The following is a 19,577-nucleotide window of genomic DNA, read 5'->3' as shown; positions in this document are numbered from 1 at the left end:
TATTTGCCTAGATGAATCTACACATTCTTGGAAATCAGCAAGTTCTGAATAGTTTTAAATGTGAAATGACTAGTCAGCAATATACAAAGGACATGAACTTTACTCAAAGCTAAAGTTACAAACATAATGTTAGAAATAATTTACATTTAGTTTTTTACATGGTATTTTATATAATGTTCTTTGTATTTAATACATCTGTAGATTGTAGTTTCACAGAACCGCTCTATTGGACGAATGGGCAGGAAGTGTTTTCTTGTAATATGGAACTGACATTATATTTTTCCAAATAATTCATCAAATGATTTTGGGGTCATCCTAAAATAATCAAAAACATGTAGCATGTGGCATGTAAGTATAAAAGGAGCCTTAGGGATTGGAATACATTGTCAAGGGAAATGTTCAATAAATTTCAAGTTCTATGAAAATAATTAAGATAAAGCTAGGAAAACGATTGATTGATTGATTGATTGATTGATTGATTGATTGATTGATTGATTGAATGATTGATTGATTGATTGATTGATTGATTGATTGATTGATTGATTGATTGATTGATTGATTGATTGATTGATTGATTGATTGATTGATTGATTGATTGATTGATTGATTGATTGATTGATAGAGTAAAAATCTCATATTCTGTTGCAAAAGAAGCGTTCTTATTGAACATACTTGAAGTTACAGTATACTTTCTGGATATATTCTTGCGTGCCGTAAAAAAATGTACTTCATCTCAGAATACTAAAAGGCAGCAAACCAAGGAAAGATTTGGTTGTACAATATAATGCCAGCACTGCAGCTACAAGTAAGCATCTGATAAAACAAGAGGATTCATTTATTTCGGCGGATTCAGGATCTCATTTAAAACAGCCCTAAGTGTTGGACATCACGTGGTTCATAGATGAGGCGCTTCGTATGTGTTATGGTACGGCAAGTCAATAACTCAATGTAATAGTTGCTAAAACCCTGTATAATAATAATAATAATAATAATAATAATAATAATAATAATAATAATAATAATAATAATAATAATAATAATAATAATAATAATAATAATAACAATAATAATTGCAATGCCAAAGTTACAGCAAACTAATTATTTATCCATTGAAAATGGTTTAGTTCAACTCCTATAAGTTAGTTTCCTCCATAATTTGAGTAGATTGCAATGGAATAGCGAATGTTTGGCAAAGACAGGTGGAAGAAAGGTATTGATACGTTGGTAGTTGTCCGATAATTTTGAAAATACCGGCATTCACCTGACTGATATGTCCACAGCGACCCAAAGAAGCAAATATGATTTACCGTGAAAATTTAATTTAATTTCGTGTGGCTATTTCTAGCCGAGTGCAGCCCTTGTAAGGCAGACCCTCCGATGAGTGTGGGCGGCATCTGCCATGTGTAGGTAACTGCGTGTTATTGTGGTGGAGGATAGTGTTACAGTATGTGTGGTGTGTGAGTTGCAGGGATTGTGGGGACAGCACAAACACACAACCCCAGAGCCATTGGAATTAATTAAGGTTAAAATCCCCGACCCGGCCGGGAATCGAACCCAGGACTCTCTGAACCGACGGCCACTACGCTGATCACTCAGCCAACGAGTCGGACGCCGTGATAATAGTTCATCTCTACATTGTTAAATCCCATTCAGTAACAGCAGAATTCGACGAAGTCGTCAGTGAAATCGATATAAAAAAACTGTCTCAGTTTCTCTGTAACATGTGGCAGTAAACCGAAGCAAGTGAGCAGAACGTTATACGCCTACCGTATAATTACAATCAAATGATGAGCAACGTGTGGATTGGGAACGGAAGGGAACAGAACATAATAGACTACTCTCTTCCCCTAGTTCTGGGTCACCAGAAACCGAGGAATATTAGTTTATTGTAACCCAAATTGTTTTATTACTACGTGGAGCTACCACTCCCGCGAATGGATCAATGATATGCCGAGCGAGTTAGCCGTGAGGTTAGTGTCCGTAGCTGTAAGCTTGCATTCGGGAGGTGGTGGGTGCCTTTTGGTCATTGTCCTAATTAAACACCATACTTCTTCTATGTGCACCAACAGTTCCATGCTTGGAAACTAGTAAATACATTTGTAAATAATTTGAGCTATTATTGTGAAGAAATCGGCCATGGCGTGAATGTTAAAAAATCACCCGGAGATTCGCCAGGAAATGAAGTGGAAAACCTTGAAGAATCATTCCTAGGACGTCTGACTGTGGGATTTTCATCGACATACCTTTACAATTGTTTTACCTGGGTTTGAGGGTACTCTGTTTCCGGGAGTCAACTCTGTCTCAATTTCATGTAAGAGCCAATAATAGAATCCTGAGCAATCGAACGGAAAGCTATAATTCAAACCCCTAGGCCATGATGCGAATGTAGTAGCTAATGCTAGTGTATAAGTTTCGCAGGTACCTATAAATACAATTTTTGTGGGTTTTTATTTTTTATTTTACAAGTTGCTTTACGTCGTATCGCCACAGATAGGTCTTATGGTGACGATGAGGTAAGAAAAGGTAGGGGTGGGAAACAAGCGACGCGTGGCCTTAATCAAGGTACAACTCCAATATTTTCCTGGTTTGAAAAGCGGAAACCACGGAATTTGTGTGTATGCACAGAATTTGTATTTACATGCGAGGTGAATTATGTTTTGATAATAATTAATATAACTGTATTTCTGGCGAAATATGAAGTGAAAGGAACATACAATACCATGTGCTCATTCCTTTCTTTGAACGACGATAAATATATATAACACGTTTCACGTGATGTGGGATATCCCATATATTTTCATCCTAAAGAAGTATTTAATAGCGCTATCGGTCTCCTCTCCCAGCGACACCTGCCTACGCGGTATGTAAATTGTGTAACTGTCAGCAAATAATAGTTTCGAACCCTACAGTCGGCAAACCTAAAGATAATTCTCCGCGGTTTCTCATTTCAGTACAAAGTAAATGCCGAGTCCCTGCCTTAATTAACGCCACGACGGCTTCCTTCCCACTCCTAGCTCAGTGTCATTGAAAACACTTCTAAGCAAAAGCGGCCGCCAGCCAACAGCAAACAATATATTATTATCTGTCTTAGAGAGCCAAATTACTCCATGAAAACGTATTCAGTACATTAATAAATCAAAATAGTCGTCCTCACGCTGTAGGGTAGCGTGTCTGCCTCTTACCCAGAGACCCATTTTGAATCTCGATTAGTCTAACGATTTCAATTCTGGACTGAGGACTAAAACAGAATTCACTCAGGCTCGTGAGACCAACTGAGCATCAGATATGAGAGGCTACGGACCCGGTCACGTACGCTAAGCTAGACAGCTGAGGATGTCCTCACACTGAATACGTGCACTCCAATATCTGCAGGCCACCGGAATGGCTTAATGGGTTGAACGTGCCACTGGTTTTTACTTTGTTTATTACCACTAGGATTATTATTATTATTATTATTATTATTATTATTATTATTATTATTATTATTATTATTATTATTATTATTATTATTATTATTATTACGGTACTTTTCTCTAATCCCTTGGGGTCTGCACTTTAATTGGATTTGATCTACTTGTGAAAATTTGAATTTATAATTCCACCTTTACAATACTGTAATTGTCTTTATTGAAAAGACTACATTAAATTATCTCGTGAAACATGTTTCGTCCCCTTATGGGACATTTTCAGTCACAAATACAAAACATTAAAAATAAGGCGAGGACACGTTGAAATAAGTGAATAAAAAGTCTTTGTATCCTGTGACGCGGCGTGATGGCGTCTTGTCAATCTTCTATGTTAAAATGGTGCGGCGTGAACATGATATGAAGTATGAAGTCCAATTAAAATCGCAGATTAAATTGTTGTTCAAAACAACGAATTTTCAATCATAAAACAACGTGAGTGGCTGTGCGAAAAAAACTATATGCATATTGTACATAAAACAGTGTGGTGGTAATGCCACATTAAAATAGCTATCTTGATTAAGAGGTGGAGTTATACTGATGATGCAAGTTGAACTTGATTATGTGTTGACAATAGGGGCCTCCTTGCCCGTCCTACATCAACCACTCCACCTCAAATGCTAAAGCTAACAAGTTGATACTTTGAAAATACGGGCTCGAATATGAAGTTTATAACGTGCAATGGATTTCATCTAGTTTTACGACCGGATGCCCATCCTGATATCAACCTAATGTGGAACAACATATCCGCTATTGCATGTTTCTGTACTAGCCATAGGTGTGATGTGTTGTGTGTACATGACATGTGCATTAAGGCGAACACAACAACCCAGTCCCCGAGCTAGAATAACGAACGTACTCTGTTAAAATTCCTGACGCGGATGGGAATCGAACACAGGACGCACTGCACCAAAGACAGTATGCGGACCATTCAAGGAGATGGATGTCATGTGGGATATCCTAGATATTTCTCATCCTAAAGAAAAGGTATTTAATAGCGCTATCGGTCTCCTCTCCCAGCGACACCTGCGTACGCGGTATGTAAATTGTGTAACCGTCAGCAAATAATGGTTTCGAACCCTACAGTCCGGTGAGCGTTACCAAAACAAAACCACGTGCGACGACAATGTTCAGTATCTCATTGTAAAGAGTAATGACCAGTGTATCTAACAACAAGAGTCTGACCTCGGTATGACGTCGTCGGGTGTTGCAATAGCGCCACTATCTTAGCGTATTAAATCGACATGACGCGCGGCATACAATTAGTGTAGCTCTAGACTCCAGCGTCGTAGCACGTCATTTGAGGCGTCGTATGATTCATCTCAGTGGTTTCTACATGTATACGGTGAAAAATAAATCAAACAGAACATATTTGAGAAATAAGTGTGAATATTTTTCCTTCGGAATATGTCACGTCACACGGACAGTAAATGGCTTCAGAATGATCAAAAACGCATTCGAGAGGGTAGAGCAGCTTGTCATAATTCCAAAAGGTCTGAAAGCAATTTGGACTTTATGGGGAGCGTCTCAAACTTACAGTGGCCGAGCGTTGTGAGGCGAGTTCTACGCTACAGGTGCCCCAGCACTGCCATAGAGGTAAACAATCATTTGGAACTCGTGGGTGCAGATACTGATCACCCTAGTGATGATGAAAATGTTCCGATGCGCTCATCAAAGATCCCACGACACTTGATGGTACAAATATAGGCTACTATAGTAGGCTACTAATAATAATAATAATAATAATAATAATAATAATAATAATAATAATAATAATAATAATAATAATAATAATAATAATAATAATAATAATAATATAACCGGGCGAGTTGGCCATGCGATTAGAAGCGCGCAGCTGTGAGCTTGCATCCGGGAGACAGTGGGTTAGAATCCCACTGTCGGTAGCTCTGAAGATGGTTTCCCGTGGTTTCCCATTTTCACACCGGGCAAATGCTGGCGCTGTACCTTAATAAGGCTACGGCCGCTTCCTTCCCACTCCTAGGCCTTCCCTCTCCATCGACGCCATAAGACCTATCTGTGTCGGTGCGACGTAAAGCACATAGCAATAATAATAATAATAATAATAATAATAATAATAATAATAATAATAATAATAATAATAATAATAATAATAATAATTCAACGCTTGCGGAATCACTACAGTGAGACAGGCCATTTTACAAGGAGGGTTGGACAATGTCGTGAACGCAGGACAACCCCGCAGGATGACCGATATCTGACCATAATAATAATAATAATAATAATAATAATAATAATAATAATAATAATAATAATAATAATAATAATAATAATAATAATGGTTTTATGTCTAACTAATTATATAGTTTGGGAAAATCCAGGTGTCCTAATTTAGCACTGCCAGACTACCCTTACGTGCCAACAAACCTATCGGCACAAGGTTGGCGTTTCTGAACACCTTCATACACAGTTCAAAAAAAAAAAGTAGTGGAACATGTTTTGTAACGTCTGGTATGTGAACGTTAATTTGGTCGTACAGCATACCTTGAGACCGTAATTACTCAGGGTATGTCAAATCGAAGTTATACTCCATCTGTAGGCGTATTCATACATTAAACTGTCAGGTGACCCCTCAAAACAAAGTGAATAGCGGTGGGTCCGTGTGACGTTGTGAGTTACACAGACTTCTGCGGCCATTTGAGAACGTTGTACGTAAATCAGCACATCCCATGAGATATCTTAACGAGGTTAAGTCACAAGGGCCGTCACTTTGATCCAGAAAGGATGGACTTTTCGTCCTGTTGCTATGGATCTCAATGTCTCTATGTCAGTTATTCAACGCTTGTGGAACCGCTACAGTGAGACAGGCCAGTTCACAAGGAGGATGGACATTGTCGTGGGCGCAGGACAACCCCGCAGGATGACCGATATCTGACCATCTGTGCGTTGCGGCGTCATTCAGCAACTGCCAGAGAACTGCAACAAGACCTCAGGAGAGTCACAGGAGTCAAGGTGTCTGACCGGACAGTAAAGAACAGGTTAAGAGGAGTGTCTTTGCAACCCAGGCGTCCTGTTCGAGTGCCCCGTTTAACGCAGCAGCATCGCGCAGCTCGATTTCTGTTTGCCCGTACCCACGTCAACTGGCAACTTCGCCAATGAAGACCTGTGTTGTTCACAGACGAGTCCAGATTTCCCCTGGCACAGCGTGATGGACGTCAACGTGTATGGAGACGCCGTGGTGAGCAGTACATGCCAAATGCTGTCCAGGAAGGCGGACAATGTTCTGTGATGGTGTGGGGTAGCATCAGTATTGATGGCCGTACGGATCTTGTTGTCGTCCGTGGTAATCTTACCGCTGCGGGGTACATCGAGCAAATACTACTACAGCATGTATTGGTTGCTGCATACGGTGTTGGCTCCAAATTCGTACTCATGCACGACAATGCCAGGGCTCATGTAGCGCGCAACAGCAGGGCTGTCTTGCGAGAACTGGACATTCAAGAAATGGAATGGCCAGCAGTGAGTCCGAACCTTAATCCCATCGAGCATGTGTGGGATAGGCTTGACAGAATTCGTTGGCGTCCTGTTCCACCACAGACTTTCCAAGACCTCGAACAGGCTCTCATTGAAGACTGGGAACTGATACCGCAACGTGACCTCCGTCGACTTATACGGAGCAAGCCACGTAGATGTCGAGCTGTGATAAATGCTCGTGGAGGACATACGCCATACTGAAACTCTCCAACTGTGATAAAAATCCACCCTGGAGGATTGTTATCACTTTGTTTTCGCCCCTATTTGGACATTTCCGTCTGTGTTCTGAAAACGAACGCGAATCCGTCGATGTTCTTTTGTATACTTCAACGGTAAAGAATAAAGGTTTAGTTGGTAATATACCTGGGTGTGAGGTATTGTTTTGTGGAGCATGGCATACGTTCAATAACATATTCCCCTAATTGAGCAGGGATCGAACTGAGCGAATTGAGTTTAGAAGACGAGCACTCTACGGAGCCAATCATTTTGATGTTTGACGTAGAATACTTCCATAGTTTCTGAACCGTACTTGGGCTGGTGAGCGTTGCCAAAACAAAACCACGTGCGACGACAATGTTCAGTATATCATTGTAAAGCAGGGCCTCTCAAACGCCCAAAATCTCACGCGTGCAGATAGAGGCGCAAGAGCTCCGTGCACTGTGCATCGCTGCCGCTCGGCATGGCTCGGATCAACGCTTCGTCTCTGGGCTACTCGGCTAAGTTCGGCTCAACTCGCCTATGCTCGGCTCAAGTCAGCCTGGATTTGGAGCGCTACGGCGCAAGTGGGGCAGAGGGAGACAGGCGGAGCGAGCGAGACAGGCGTGAGGAAAGAGAGAGTAAGCGCTATTGCTCCAAATCGAGGAGTGGGGGTGTGCACTCTGGTCAACCAAGCCAAGTCGTCTCTTGCACCGTGCACAGTTCATGCACCACGCGCATGCACCCTGAGAGGCCCTGTTGTAAAGAGTAATGACCAGTGTATCTAACAACAAGAGTCTGACCTCGGTATGACGTCGTCGGGTGTTGCAATAGCGCCACTATCTTAGCGTATTAAATCGACATGACGCGCGGCATACAATTAATGTAGCTCTGGACTCCAGCGTCGTCGCATGTCATTTGAGGCGTCGTATGATTCATCTCAGTGGTTTCTACATGTATACGGTGAAAAATAAATCAAACAGAAAATATTTGGGAAATAAGTGTGAATATTTTTCCTTCGGAATATGTCACGTCACACGGACAGTAAATGGCTTCAGAATGATCAAAAACACACTCGAGAGGGTAGAGCAGCTTGTCATAATTCCAAAAGGTCTGAAGTCACCAATTTGGACTTTATGGGGAGCGTCTCAAACTTACGTGGCTGACCGTTGTGAAGCGAGTTCTACGCTACAGGTGCCCCAGCACTGCCATAGAGGTAAAAAATTATTTGGAACTCGTGGGTGCAGATACTGATCACCCTAGTGATGATGAAAATGTTCCGATGCGCTCGTCAATGATCCCACGACACTTGATGGTACAAATATAGATTAAACATCCACCGATCATACTGTCGTCGATTCATTTTATATGTATAGTACATTACTTCTCATACCACGGACCCGTTGTATCTCGACAATGTCTAAATGTATTTAAAATTAAGAAATTAAATATCAACAATAAAATTTCAAATCTATACTGCCTAAAACAGAATTTCCACAATACCTATCACGTGATACGTATTCTATGTCGAGAGGTGCGGCCGTGACCCCGACACAGCTCACTTTGATTTTTTATTTTGTTTGCTTGTAAATCAAAATACAGGAACTTCTCAAATTCAATGGCGTATGGCCTCCGAGAGGCTTGGTGCAGGTATTTCAAGTGGACACTCCAACAGGCAACCTGCGCATCTGTGAAGATCGGGCCCTTTCTTCTTCTTCTTCTTCTCCTTCTTCTTCCCACAGTTGTGGGGTCGCGGGTGCGAGCTCTATCTCGCATGTGAATTTGGCCATGTTTTACGGTCGGATGCCCTTCCCGACGCAACCCTATGTTGAGGGATGTATTCATTATTGCGTGTTTCTGTGGTGGTTGGTAGTGAGGTGTGTTGACTGAATATGAAGAGGATAATGTTGGGACAAACATAAATATCTAGTCACCGAGCCAGGAGAATTAATCAGTCCGATTAAAATCCCCGACCCAGCCGGGAATCGAATTCAGGACCCTCTAAACCGAAGGCCAGTACGCTGACCATTCAGCCAAGGAGTCGGATGGCCCGATCATACATGATATTCTAATATTCAATAAGGCAAAAACACCCAGCACGCAAGGCCGAGAAGTTAACCAATTAAGATTAAAATCTCCGACCCAACTGGAAATCGAAGCTAACGATTTAGCCATTCTCAAATTAAAGTGATCTGTAACACTAACGGTCTACCGAGGAATTCAACCTCGTGGCCTTAAGAGTGCTAACCAACAACGCTTCGCAAGAAAGAAAATAGCCCTCACAACCAAGAATATGAGAAGAATTAACACATAAAGAACAGTCCTCAGAGTAACAGTATGTAAATTCTTTAACTCAGTCCCAGATACTTGCCTGGTTAGAATGTTTAAAGTGCACTGTGTCTTTCAGTATGCTTTCTGAACTTATCTTTTATTACACTTCGTCTACTGCGTGTCCACTCCTCTCAGATATTAAAGACGGTAGTAGCTTCTATTTTAACAACTATCCAGGTTTAATAATAAATAATAATGTTATTTTTTACTCCCTACTAATTACTTTTGACGGTTTTCGGAGACGCCCATGTGCCGGAATTTTGTCCCGCACGAGTTCTTTTAACTGCCAGTAAATCTACCGACACGGGACTAACGTATTTCAGTAGTTTCAAATACCACCGGACTGAGTCAGGATCGAACCTGCCAAGTTGGGATCAGAAAGCCAGCGCCTCAACCGTCTGAGCCACTCAGCCCGATTATCCAGGTTTGTCAGTCTATCGAAAATAATGCAAGATTAAGAATACACTTGAAAATATCCAGAAAATAAAACATGTTAATAATAAGAGAATCTATCAGAAAATGCCTAGAAAAAAGAAAAATACCGAGCTAGTGGCTGCACGGTTTGGTGACGTAGCTATCAACTTGCATTCGGGAGATAGTGGGTTCAAACCCCAATGTTGGCAGCCCTGAAAATGGGATTTGAACCCACCATCTTCCGAATGCAAGCTCACAGCTACGTGACCCTAACCGCATGGATTGTGATTATTATTATTATTATTATTATTATTATTATTATTATTATTATTATTATTATTATTATTATTATTATTATTATTATTGGTAGTAGTAGTGGTAGTACTACTACCCCACACCCCCATTTTCACACCAGGTAATTACGGCCAACGCCACTACCTTCCCAACCTTAGCCGTTTCCCATCCTTGCGTCACCTAAAACCTTCCGTGTATTACTGCGACGTTAAACCATGAGCAAATAATAACAATAATAATAATAATAATAATAATAATAATAATAATAATACCGGGCGAGTTGGCCGTGCGCGTAGAGGCGCGCGGCTGTGAGCTTGCATCCGGGAGATAGTAGGTTCGAATCCCACTATCGGCAGCCCTGAAAATGGTTTTCCGTGGTTTCCCATTTTCACACCAGGCAAATGCTGGGGCTGTACCTTAATTAAGGCCACGGGCGCTTCCTTCCAACTCCTAGGCCTTTCCTATCCCATCGTCGCCATAAGACCTATCTGTGTCGGTGCGACGTAAAGCCCCTAGCAAAAAATAATAATAATAATAATAATAATAATAATAATAATAATAACTTATTGACATTGACATTGAAGTTAGTGTCATCCAATGCTCGGTCTTATCATCACTTCTGTTATCTTTATAATGAACACTATCGCCTCCGACTTACACAAACCGATACCCTTGACCCGCAATTCTGCAACATGAATTATTTTCTTTGTCTGCGTTATGTTTAAGTATCTTTGAACTACAAAGTTCGAAGATCACCACCTTATATAAGAGGTGCATACAAGGATTAATGCATCTTATCAGAAGTGGTCAACGACGACATGCTGCTGACCTCTGATCGCCGGATGAACTGGCTGTGCAGATAGGTTCGCACAGCTGTGAGCTTGTATTCGGGAGATAGTGGGTTCAAACCGCTGTCGGCAGCCCTGAAGATGGTTTTCCGTGGTTTCCCGTTTTCATACCAGGCAAATGCTGGGGCTGTGCCTTAATTAAGGCCAGAGCCGCTTCCTTTCCACTCCTAGCCCTTTCCTACCCCATCGTCACCATAAGACCCATCTGTGCCAGTGCGACGCTAAGCAGATTGTAAAAAGAAAGAAAGAAAGAAAGAAAAAATGCTATCTAAAATCAAAGGTTTGTCTAACCATTGTCTAGGTTATTGCACTCTATGGAAGAAACCGAACGTCGACTAGACGTCATGGAGAAAAGGATGTTGAGATGGGAAATTGGCGTCACTACATAAGATCGTATTTCCGGCGATAACAGATCTGACACCTGATGGCCAACAGAAACAACATAAACGCAGTCCGAGAGACCTGTACAGAGACCCACTGGAAGCCGATGCAAAAGCTACTCGTTAGAGCGCCAGATTTTTCTAAAACCTAACCCGGAAAGAGTTATTTATACACCAATTCTGTCCACCAAAAGGTGAACAAGGAGATGGGTGTAACGTAAGCAAATGACACTTTGCATTCTCGTCCAGAGAGAAAACAGGTTCTGTATTTATTACAGGTACTGTAGGCCTAGTTGTAGAGTTGGAACGACGTTTTCGATCATTTAGGTTAATTTCTACTACATTTCATATACAGTAATTAAAATACCAAGTATGTTTATGAGAACTATGTTCGAATTTCAGCCGAAGTAGCTCTCAGCTAAGCTTTAGTACCTCTATAAGTTGGCTTGCAACGTGAAATATCAAGGAACGGGGATTTTACTATCTTAAAACCACGAGACAGAACAATGTAAAATTCGTGTGGTCCTAAATTCGTATTGTTCAGCAAATTTTACTGACTTCAATATGGTAGACTGGAAGACGTGCTAATCTCTATATTCAAATAATTTATTATTGGAAAAATAATCTACACTGACAGCAAATATCATGGGATAGTCCCTAATAGCGTGTGGGGCCTCCTCTGGCCTTGCGAACTGCAGTGAGACGCCGTGGAAGTGAGTCGACAAGTCCCTGGTAGCTCTTTGGACGCAGCTGACACCAAATCATTTGCAGAGCGGCCGCCAATGCTGGTCTGTTCGTGGGTGCAGGATACATGGCACGGAGCCTGAGTTCCAGGACATCCCAGATATGCTCGATAGGGTTCATATCGGGGCTCCTGGGTGGCCATGGCAGTCGTTGGACCTCCGTTGCATGTTCCTGGAACCATTCCCGGGCGACGTGGGAGCGATGTGGCGGCGCGTTATCATCTTGAAACACCGCAGAACCGTCTGGGCGCTGGAAGGATAAAAATGGGTAGAGATAGTCTCCGAGCAGCTCAACATACCGCGTACCATTCAAAATCTCTTCCAGAACAACTAGAGGGCCCATTCCATACCAGGAACATGCACCCCAGACCACAACAGAAACACCAGCGCCCTGGACCACACCTAGGCAGGCGGGATCCATCGCTTCATGTGGTCTGCGCCATACACGGTGCCTCCCATCGGCATTGTGCACTTGAAATCGTGATTCGTCCGACCATATCACGTTACGCCATTGTTCCAGTGTCCATCCCTAGTGACTGGCGACAAATGCGCGTCGTTGTGCCCGATGACGTTGGGTTAACAGTGGCACCCGTGTGCGGCACCGGCTCCCATACCCCATAGAACCCATGTTCCTACGGATTGTCCATTGGGAGACGTGTCTAGCACGGCCTGTGTTGAATTGAGCCGTGATTTCTTGCACGGTTGCCCGTCTGTCACTATTGACAATCCATCTCAGATGTCGACGGTCACGTCCATCGAGGGTGGCTGGACGGCCGGTCGTTCGTCTGTTGTGGACGGTGACACCCGCATTCAGCCATTCATGATACACCCTGGACACGTTTGGTCGCGTGAAGCCGAATTCCCCCACCACTTCCGAAATCGCATTTCCAATCTGTCGGGCACCGATCACCATACGCCGTTCGAACGGTGTCAGCTCACGACGACGTTCCATGTTACACCTGTCACATGCACAGCCATTGCTCACAAGGTCTCCTATACAACTGCCGCTGGCACAGGGGGCGTGTGGTGCGCAGACAACACACCTGCACATCAGTGCTTCGCTATCCCATGACATTTTCACCGTCAGTGTAGTCTATATAAATAAAGTTGTAGGGGATCCGCTGTCTGTAATTTCGTTTGTTTTGCCAATTATTTCAGATATTTATCCGTTTTAGGTCAACTCAAGACCGTATCGGTGGTTTTTATTTTTCGTGTCTGTTTGTTTCACCATCAGGGACTGCCTGGCCGAGGCGGTAAAGGTGTGCTCGGTTCACCCGGAAGGACGTGGGTTCGAATCCCCGCCAGGAAGTCGTAAAATTTAAGAAATGAGATTTCCACTTCCGGAGGTACATATGGCCCTGACGTTCACTCAGCCTACACCAAACATGAGTACCAGATTAATTCCTGGGGGCAAAGGTGGCCGGGCGTAGAGCTAACCGCCCTACCCCATCACGTGCCGAGGTTAACAATGGTGGAAGCCTTTACCTTCCACTCCTCCAAGGGCCTTTGCTTGTTCCACCATCACGGCGAAACGGCTGAATAGATCTCGACCAAACGTCATATTTAGAGTATACTCATCCCGGGAAAGGTTTTGATATGCATTTGATTTTAAAATATTTGAATAGACGGGGTTTATAGAAAAAACAGAACAGTTTTCCTCTATTTTCTCTTATACTATTGATTTTCTGTAAAATCCGTGGATTATAGGTGAAACTTCTCTTCTCTTCTCTTCTCTTCTCTTCTCTTCTCTTCTCTTCTCTTCTCTTCTCTTCTCTTCTCTTCATTATAAACAACTTTTGTTATGTTCAATTTAGCTTACTCTCCAAATGACGGAGAAAATTACCATTTTCTGTGGGTATTGTGCTCTGCATTGAGTGACCGACAGACCGACAACGAATCTACAGGTTACTATGCCAACGTCTCTGACTGCTTGCCAGCAGGGAAGTAACATATTGCCATTTTCGTCATCATTCTTGTAAACTCGTGGCTGTCCCTTGGGTAGAAAGCAAGAGAGACGTCAATCGGCCATTCTGCAGGATATTGGCGGAATACGTTGGAGGTTATAACTAGGGAGCGGATTTTTATGTAATTACATATTCTTTTTGCGTAAGTTTTAACGCACGTTACGAAGTTCATTATTCCTATTGTGCATCCCCAAGTGTAAAAACTGAATCTTATTTCACATAAAAACACATATTTCCACATTTTTTAAATGTAAATACATATTTTAAGAAAATCTATAATAAGCACATAAATCGGCAATATTTGTTGATCAATAAAATTTAAAATGCTTCTGTGTTATAAAGCAATGCTCATATTTTCATTTTACGATTACGGAATTGTTTTTAATAGTGTATTTAACATAATGTATCTGAATGTTTCGGCTATTTATGGACTTCCCTCCATAAGTTCTAAAACTTGCTGGTCACTGGCTACGTCGTTACATTTAGACAGCGATTTGATTTGCTGCACAAGATGTTTCTTTGCATGATATCATTCCAACTCTTTATGAGTCAGCCCTCTCGGGTTTTGTTTATAGAATATCAGTGAAAGGCAATCACGGAGAGATAAGGTGAGGTAATTCCGTTACGACATGGGAGACTCGGAAGAATATTGCCCCACCAATAGGTAGTGGAATTTCATCACTCCTAAGAGTAAGGTTAGCTGTTCGGGTCCATATATCATTTCCGTGGTCGTGTGATTTTGTATGGATTTATAAGGCATATTTCCTTCAGTGTCCGCTGCTATTCTTTTTATTGAAACAGTGATTCACCGTAAATGCGTGTGTCGTAACCTGGAAAATAATGCCAAAAGAGAAGTCGAGTACAAGGTCGCGTCTTCAACAATATGTAGTGGAATTTAAAAGCATTTTCACTACCGATGGAAACGTATTTATTTTGCCAACCGTGTGGTAAAACAGTACGTGCAGATCAACGTTCTCAAGTAATCCAGCATTTGTCTGGAAATAAGCATACTGCGGCTGCTTCGCGTGTGCGTTCGCGACAATTACTAATAGCTGAACCAGCTACTTCAAATGCAGGCCCATCTAAATATTCCCAGTATTATTTAGATGTGTGTAGAGCATTTTTTTTTTGCACCGACATTCCTCTTGGTAAAATAAATATTCCGGGATTGAGAAATTTCCTAACAAATTACATTAATTTTGAGCCTCGAGACGAATCCACATTAAGGAAAAACTATCTCCCAAAATGTTACGAAGAAACTTTACAGAGAATTCGGGCAGTATGTGATAGCGAAAAACTGTGGGTGAGCATTGACGAAACCACTGATTCAAGTGGCAGAAAAGTAGGAAATGTTGTAGTTGGTGTGTTGAAGAATGACAAAACTGCTTGCGAACATTCTTATTTTCTAGCGTGTAAAGAAATCCTTGCTGCAAACCATGTCAGTGTAGCTAGGTTATTCAATGAAGCCATGCACTTACTTTCGCCAAAAGGTATAAAATACGACCATGTATTGCTTTTCCTTACTGACAGTGCAGCTTACATGAAAAAGGCAGCCGAAGGCCTTTCTGTGAGCTTTCCGAAAATGATACACGTAACTTGCGTTGTTCATGCTCTACACAGATTATGTGAAACTGTGCGGGCTCAGTATCCTCAAGTGGATAAATTAGTGTCTAATGGCAAAAAAGTCTTCGTAAAAGCACCCTCAAGAACCAATCTCTTTAAAGAGAAAAACCCGGATCTTGCGCTTCCTCCTCTGTCTATTGTTACGTGGTGGGGTACCTGGCTTAGCGCTGTGGTAGACTACGCAGACAATTTCGAAAGTTTTGCATCCGTTGTGATCGTGCTAGATAAAAACGACGCGTCGTCAATTGAGATTCTTCAAGATATACTAAAAGACAGCTCTTTGAAAAATGATTTGGCGTTTATATCTGCCAATCTAAGCTTCTTGTGTAAAACTATAGACATACTTGAAAAATCCACTAACCTGTTGTCCGAAACAGTGAAAGAAGTGCGCGCTGTTGAAAATAAATTAGATTCACTCCCGGCTTCGCAGGTACACGGACTGTTAAAAGTCAAATATCAAAATTTGTTCAGGAAAAAGAGAGGATTTCAAACAATGTATCAAATTTCTAATGTATTAAAGGGTGCTCATGTTGGCGAAATTGATGGCGTTATCGTTGGTGACATTCCTCTCTTTAACTATGCTCGTCTGACTTCCTGTGATGTGGAGCGATCGTTTTCGCAGTATAAGGCGTCCTTTAGAGATAATCGGCATGCATTTGTGATGGACAATTTGGAGATGACCTTTGTTGTTCACTGCAATTCTGAGACTACTTCTAGCAACTAATATTCCAGCGTGTGATGGGTGAGTACGAACTGGTACTATTTTTTCAAAGATGATAGGTTGCTTTTGCCATATTTAAACAAAACATTACCTTTAAAAAAAGAACCATTCATAATATCTAATCTGGCATATCAAAAATTAATATACCATACAGCACGTTTCCATACACAGACATCATTTTGCCTTAAGGAGCACATTTGGTAGCACCATATTCTAATACAAAACATTATACTTATTTACTTCTTGAGCGCGATTAGTTATGTGATATTTAAAGGAAAATAATTTCAATTTTTATCACATATTTTAAAGTTTTTCAGCACATAAAAAATAAATATTTTTCACATTTTTAGCACATAAAAATCCGCTCCCTAGTTATAACCGTCCTCGAATTGCTTAATTAATCTAACCATAAGTCATCTTCTTATCTGTTTACCTAAGAAACCCTGCGCCTAAATGTATCCTACCGCTTTCTTAAATCTGTAACTCACACATCATAATTTATTGAGAGACATTTGATTTTCCATTACATATAATTGGTATTTACATATTTGTCCTATCCGGTTGTCTTCAGTTATAATCCTATTTTCTATTAATTTCAACTTTCTTAATTGTATTAACTTCTTCCTTAATTACTCCGTATGTATTCGAGTGCTAATGCCGAAACCTGGACACTCTTTTCTTTGAGGAAAAATTCCAAGCTATTCAAATGTATAACTGTTCTATGTGGAGAGATCATCAACTTTGGTCCTATGACTTACTGTAGTGTCCCGATTGTTGATACGTTAGATAGCGCTGCATTTCTCGATTATAATCTAATCTTTCGAACTCGATTGTGATTTGCATTAGAAAAAGGGCCAGCTTTATAATGAAAACTCTCCGTCTCTATTGTGAATGGCAGTTGCCAAAGTGAGCCTGCCGTTATAGTAGAAACTCCCGAACTCGATTGTGATTGGCAGTAGGAAATGTGGCCTGCCATTATCCTCAAAACTTCCCCAATGCCTACCTTACATCGGAAACAACGTATGGCTTCCTCCCTGATTTGTTCCATTTTTTAATTTTTTTTTTCTATTTTGCTTTACGTCGCACCGACACAGATAGGTCTTATGGCGACGATGGGATAGAAAAGACCTAGGAATGGGAAAGAAGCGGCCGTGACATATTAATTAAGGTACAGCCCCAGCATTTGCCTGGTGTGAAAATAGGAAACCACGGAAAACCATCTTCAAGGCTGCCGACAGTGGAATTCTAACCCACTATCTTGGATGCAAGCTCACATCTGCGCACTCCTAACCGCACGGCCAACTCGCCTTTTTTTTCCTAAGATAGCTCTAAGAGGCATGCAATTTAATATAATCTTAATCACTGCCTTTACAGTAATTTACGAAGAAATCCGTATACACTGTAGAATACCGTAGCAAAGCACGGGTAAATTTGCTAGTATGAAATAATACAATATATGGTATCAAACGCACCAATATTTGAAGGCACCACTGTCGGCAGCCCTGAAGATGGTTTTCCGTGGTTTCCCATGTTCACACCAGGCAAATGGTGGTCCTTAATTAAGGACACGGTCGCTTCCTTCCCACTCGTAACCCTTTCCTATCCCATCGTCGGCATAAGACGTCGGTGCGACGTAAAACAAATTGTAAAATTATATATATTTATTTACGAACAGACAGGTTAATCAAAGTTCTTTTTGAAATAAAGTATAGCCGAGAGGATTCTTACCAACGCGGCTGGTGCTTGAATTCGTGTCGGTGCATGTGGGATTTTTGAAGCTTGTGGTCCGAATCCACGTAAAACTGGAGTTCCAGTCGTGCCTATGATTACGATATGAAGTGTCTCTTAAAACTACAAGCTTGCAGCGTTTTATAGATAGTAACTGTTAATTTTATAGCCTGAGTCCTGACACCGGCTCTTTGGCTGAATGGCCAGTGTGCTAGCCTTCGGTTCAGAGGATCCCAGGTTCGATTCCTGGCTGGGTCGGGAATTAATTCGTCTAACTCCAAGATTGGCTGTTTTTCTTAACACACGTCTCTTTATCTTCATAAAATACACCATCCTTCCAACCAGCATAGAAGCATTCAAGAATGGATACTTTCCCCCGCAACGGGTTGGCACCAGAAAGGGCATCCGGCCGTAGAACTGGGCCACTTCTAAATCCGTTAGAGATCCCAATTAAGTGGGAAATAGGTCAGTCGGAAGTCCTGGAAAGTGCATTATCCTAGTTTGAGCCAATGAAGGACAGTTTGTTCGTTAAATCGACACATTTAAATTCAGAGAATAACTCCCTCTGTTTTTCTTTTAATTAATGTATGTCCAGATATTACAAAGAAAAAGATTTCTATTAGTTCTAGATTCGGGGTAAAAGGGAGAAAATAGTCGATCGCTTGCAACTGGAAATATTAGACAGATGCAATAAATGCAATAAAATACTATTATTTCATGTACCGTTAATACTGCCTATAATCGTTACGTATGCGTGCTTTAGACAGTTCTATAGCAATTAAATGGCACACATAAATAGATAATATTTTCGAAAATATTGTTTAGGGAAACACACTTCAGAAAGAGTGTGTATACAATTCAATAAACAATTGGTCCCAATCACTATATGCAAGAATATCTAGAATAAGTTCATGGAAAAGAACTTACCCACTTTTCTCCATGCGCCAAGAGACCCTTCCATTTTCAAACAAAAACGAGTGGTACGCGCTGGTAATGGCAACTGTCTGTCGCAGAGCCGAGATACTACGTCCACCGTGGATAGAACGTTTGTCCAGATAGCAACGGGGAGGAGCTAGGGAGTGACCTTGTGGTTACCAATGTAGAATCAGAACTCGTTATGCTGTTCCTCTTGTATTTTTGTTAAATATGACAAAAAAAGATGACTCCATCGGTTGATATCACTTTAGGGTTGCTTCGATTATTTAGGGCACAGAATGTAACAGTCCGACTTCTTGACTGATTGGTCTGCGTACTGGCCTTCAGTTCGGAGGTTTTCGGGTTCAATTGCTGGCTGAGCTGGTAATTTTAGCTGTCTATGGTTAATTTGTCTGGTTCGAAGACTGCGTGTTTGTGTTCGTC

General features: G+C 41.4%; 1 protein-coding gene across 1 annotated transcript in view; it reads right to left on the bottom strand.

Annotated features, from left to right (window-relative positions):
- LOC136856836 (scavenger receptor class B member 1) overlaps positions 1-19,257 on the bottom strand; it is a 230,508-nt gene extending 211,251 nt beyond the window's left edge. The window contains exon 1 of the mRNA XM_067135005.2: positions 19,146-19,257. Coding sequence (XP_066991106.2) covers positions 19,146-19,179 — 34 coding nt within the window. The 5' untranslated portion in view covers positions 19,180-19,257. The remainder of the gene's footprint in view (positions 1-19,145) is intronic.
- Between the last annotated feature and the right edge of the window lie 320 nt (positions 19,258-19,577).

The sequence above is a fragment of the Anabrus simplex genome, chromosome 1 (assembly GCF_040414725.1).
Source record: "Anabrus simplex isolate iqAnaSimp1 chromosome 1, ASM4041472v1, whole genome shotgun sequence".
In the NCBI taxonomy this organism is placed as follows: Eukaryota; Metazoa; Arthropoda; class Insecta; order Orthoptera; family Tettigoniidae; genus Anabrus; species Anabrus simplex.
This window is presented reverse-complemented; position numbering and strand designations above follow the sequence as displayed.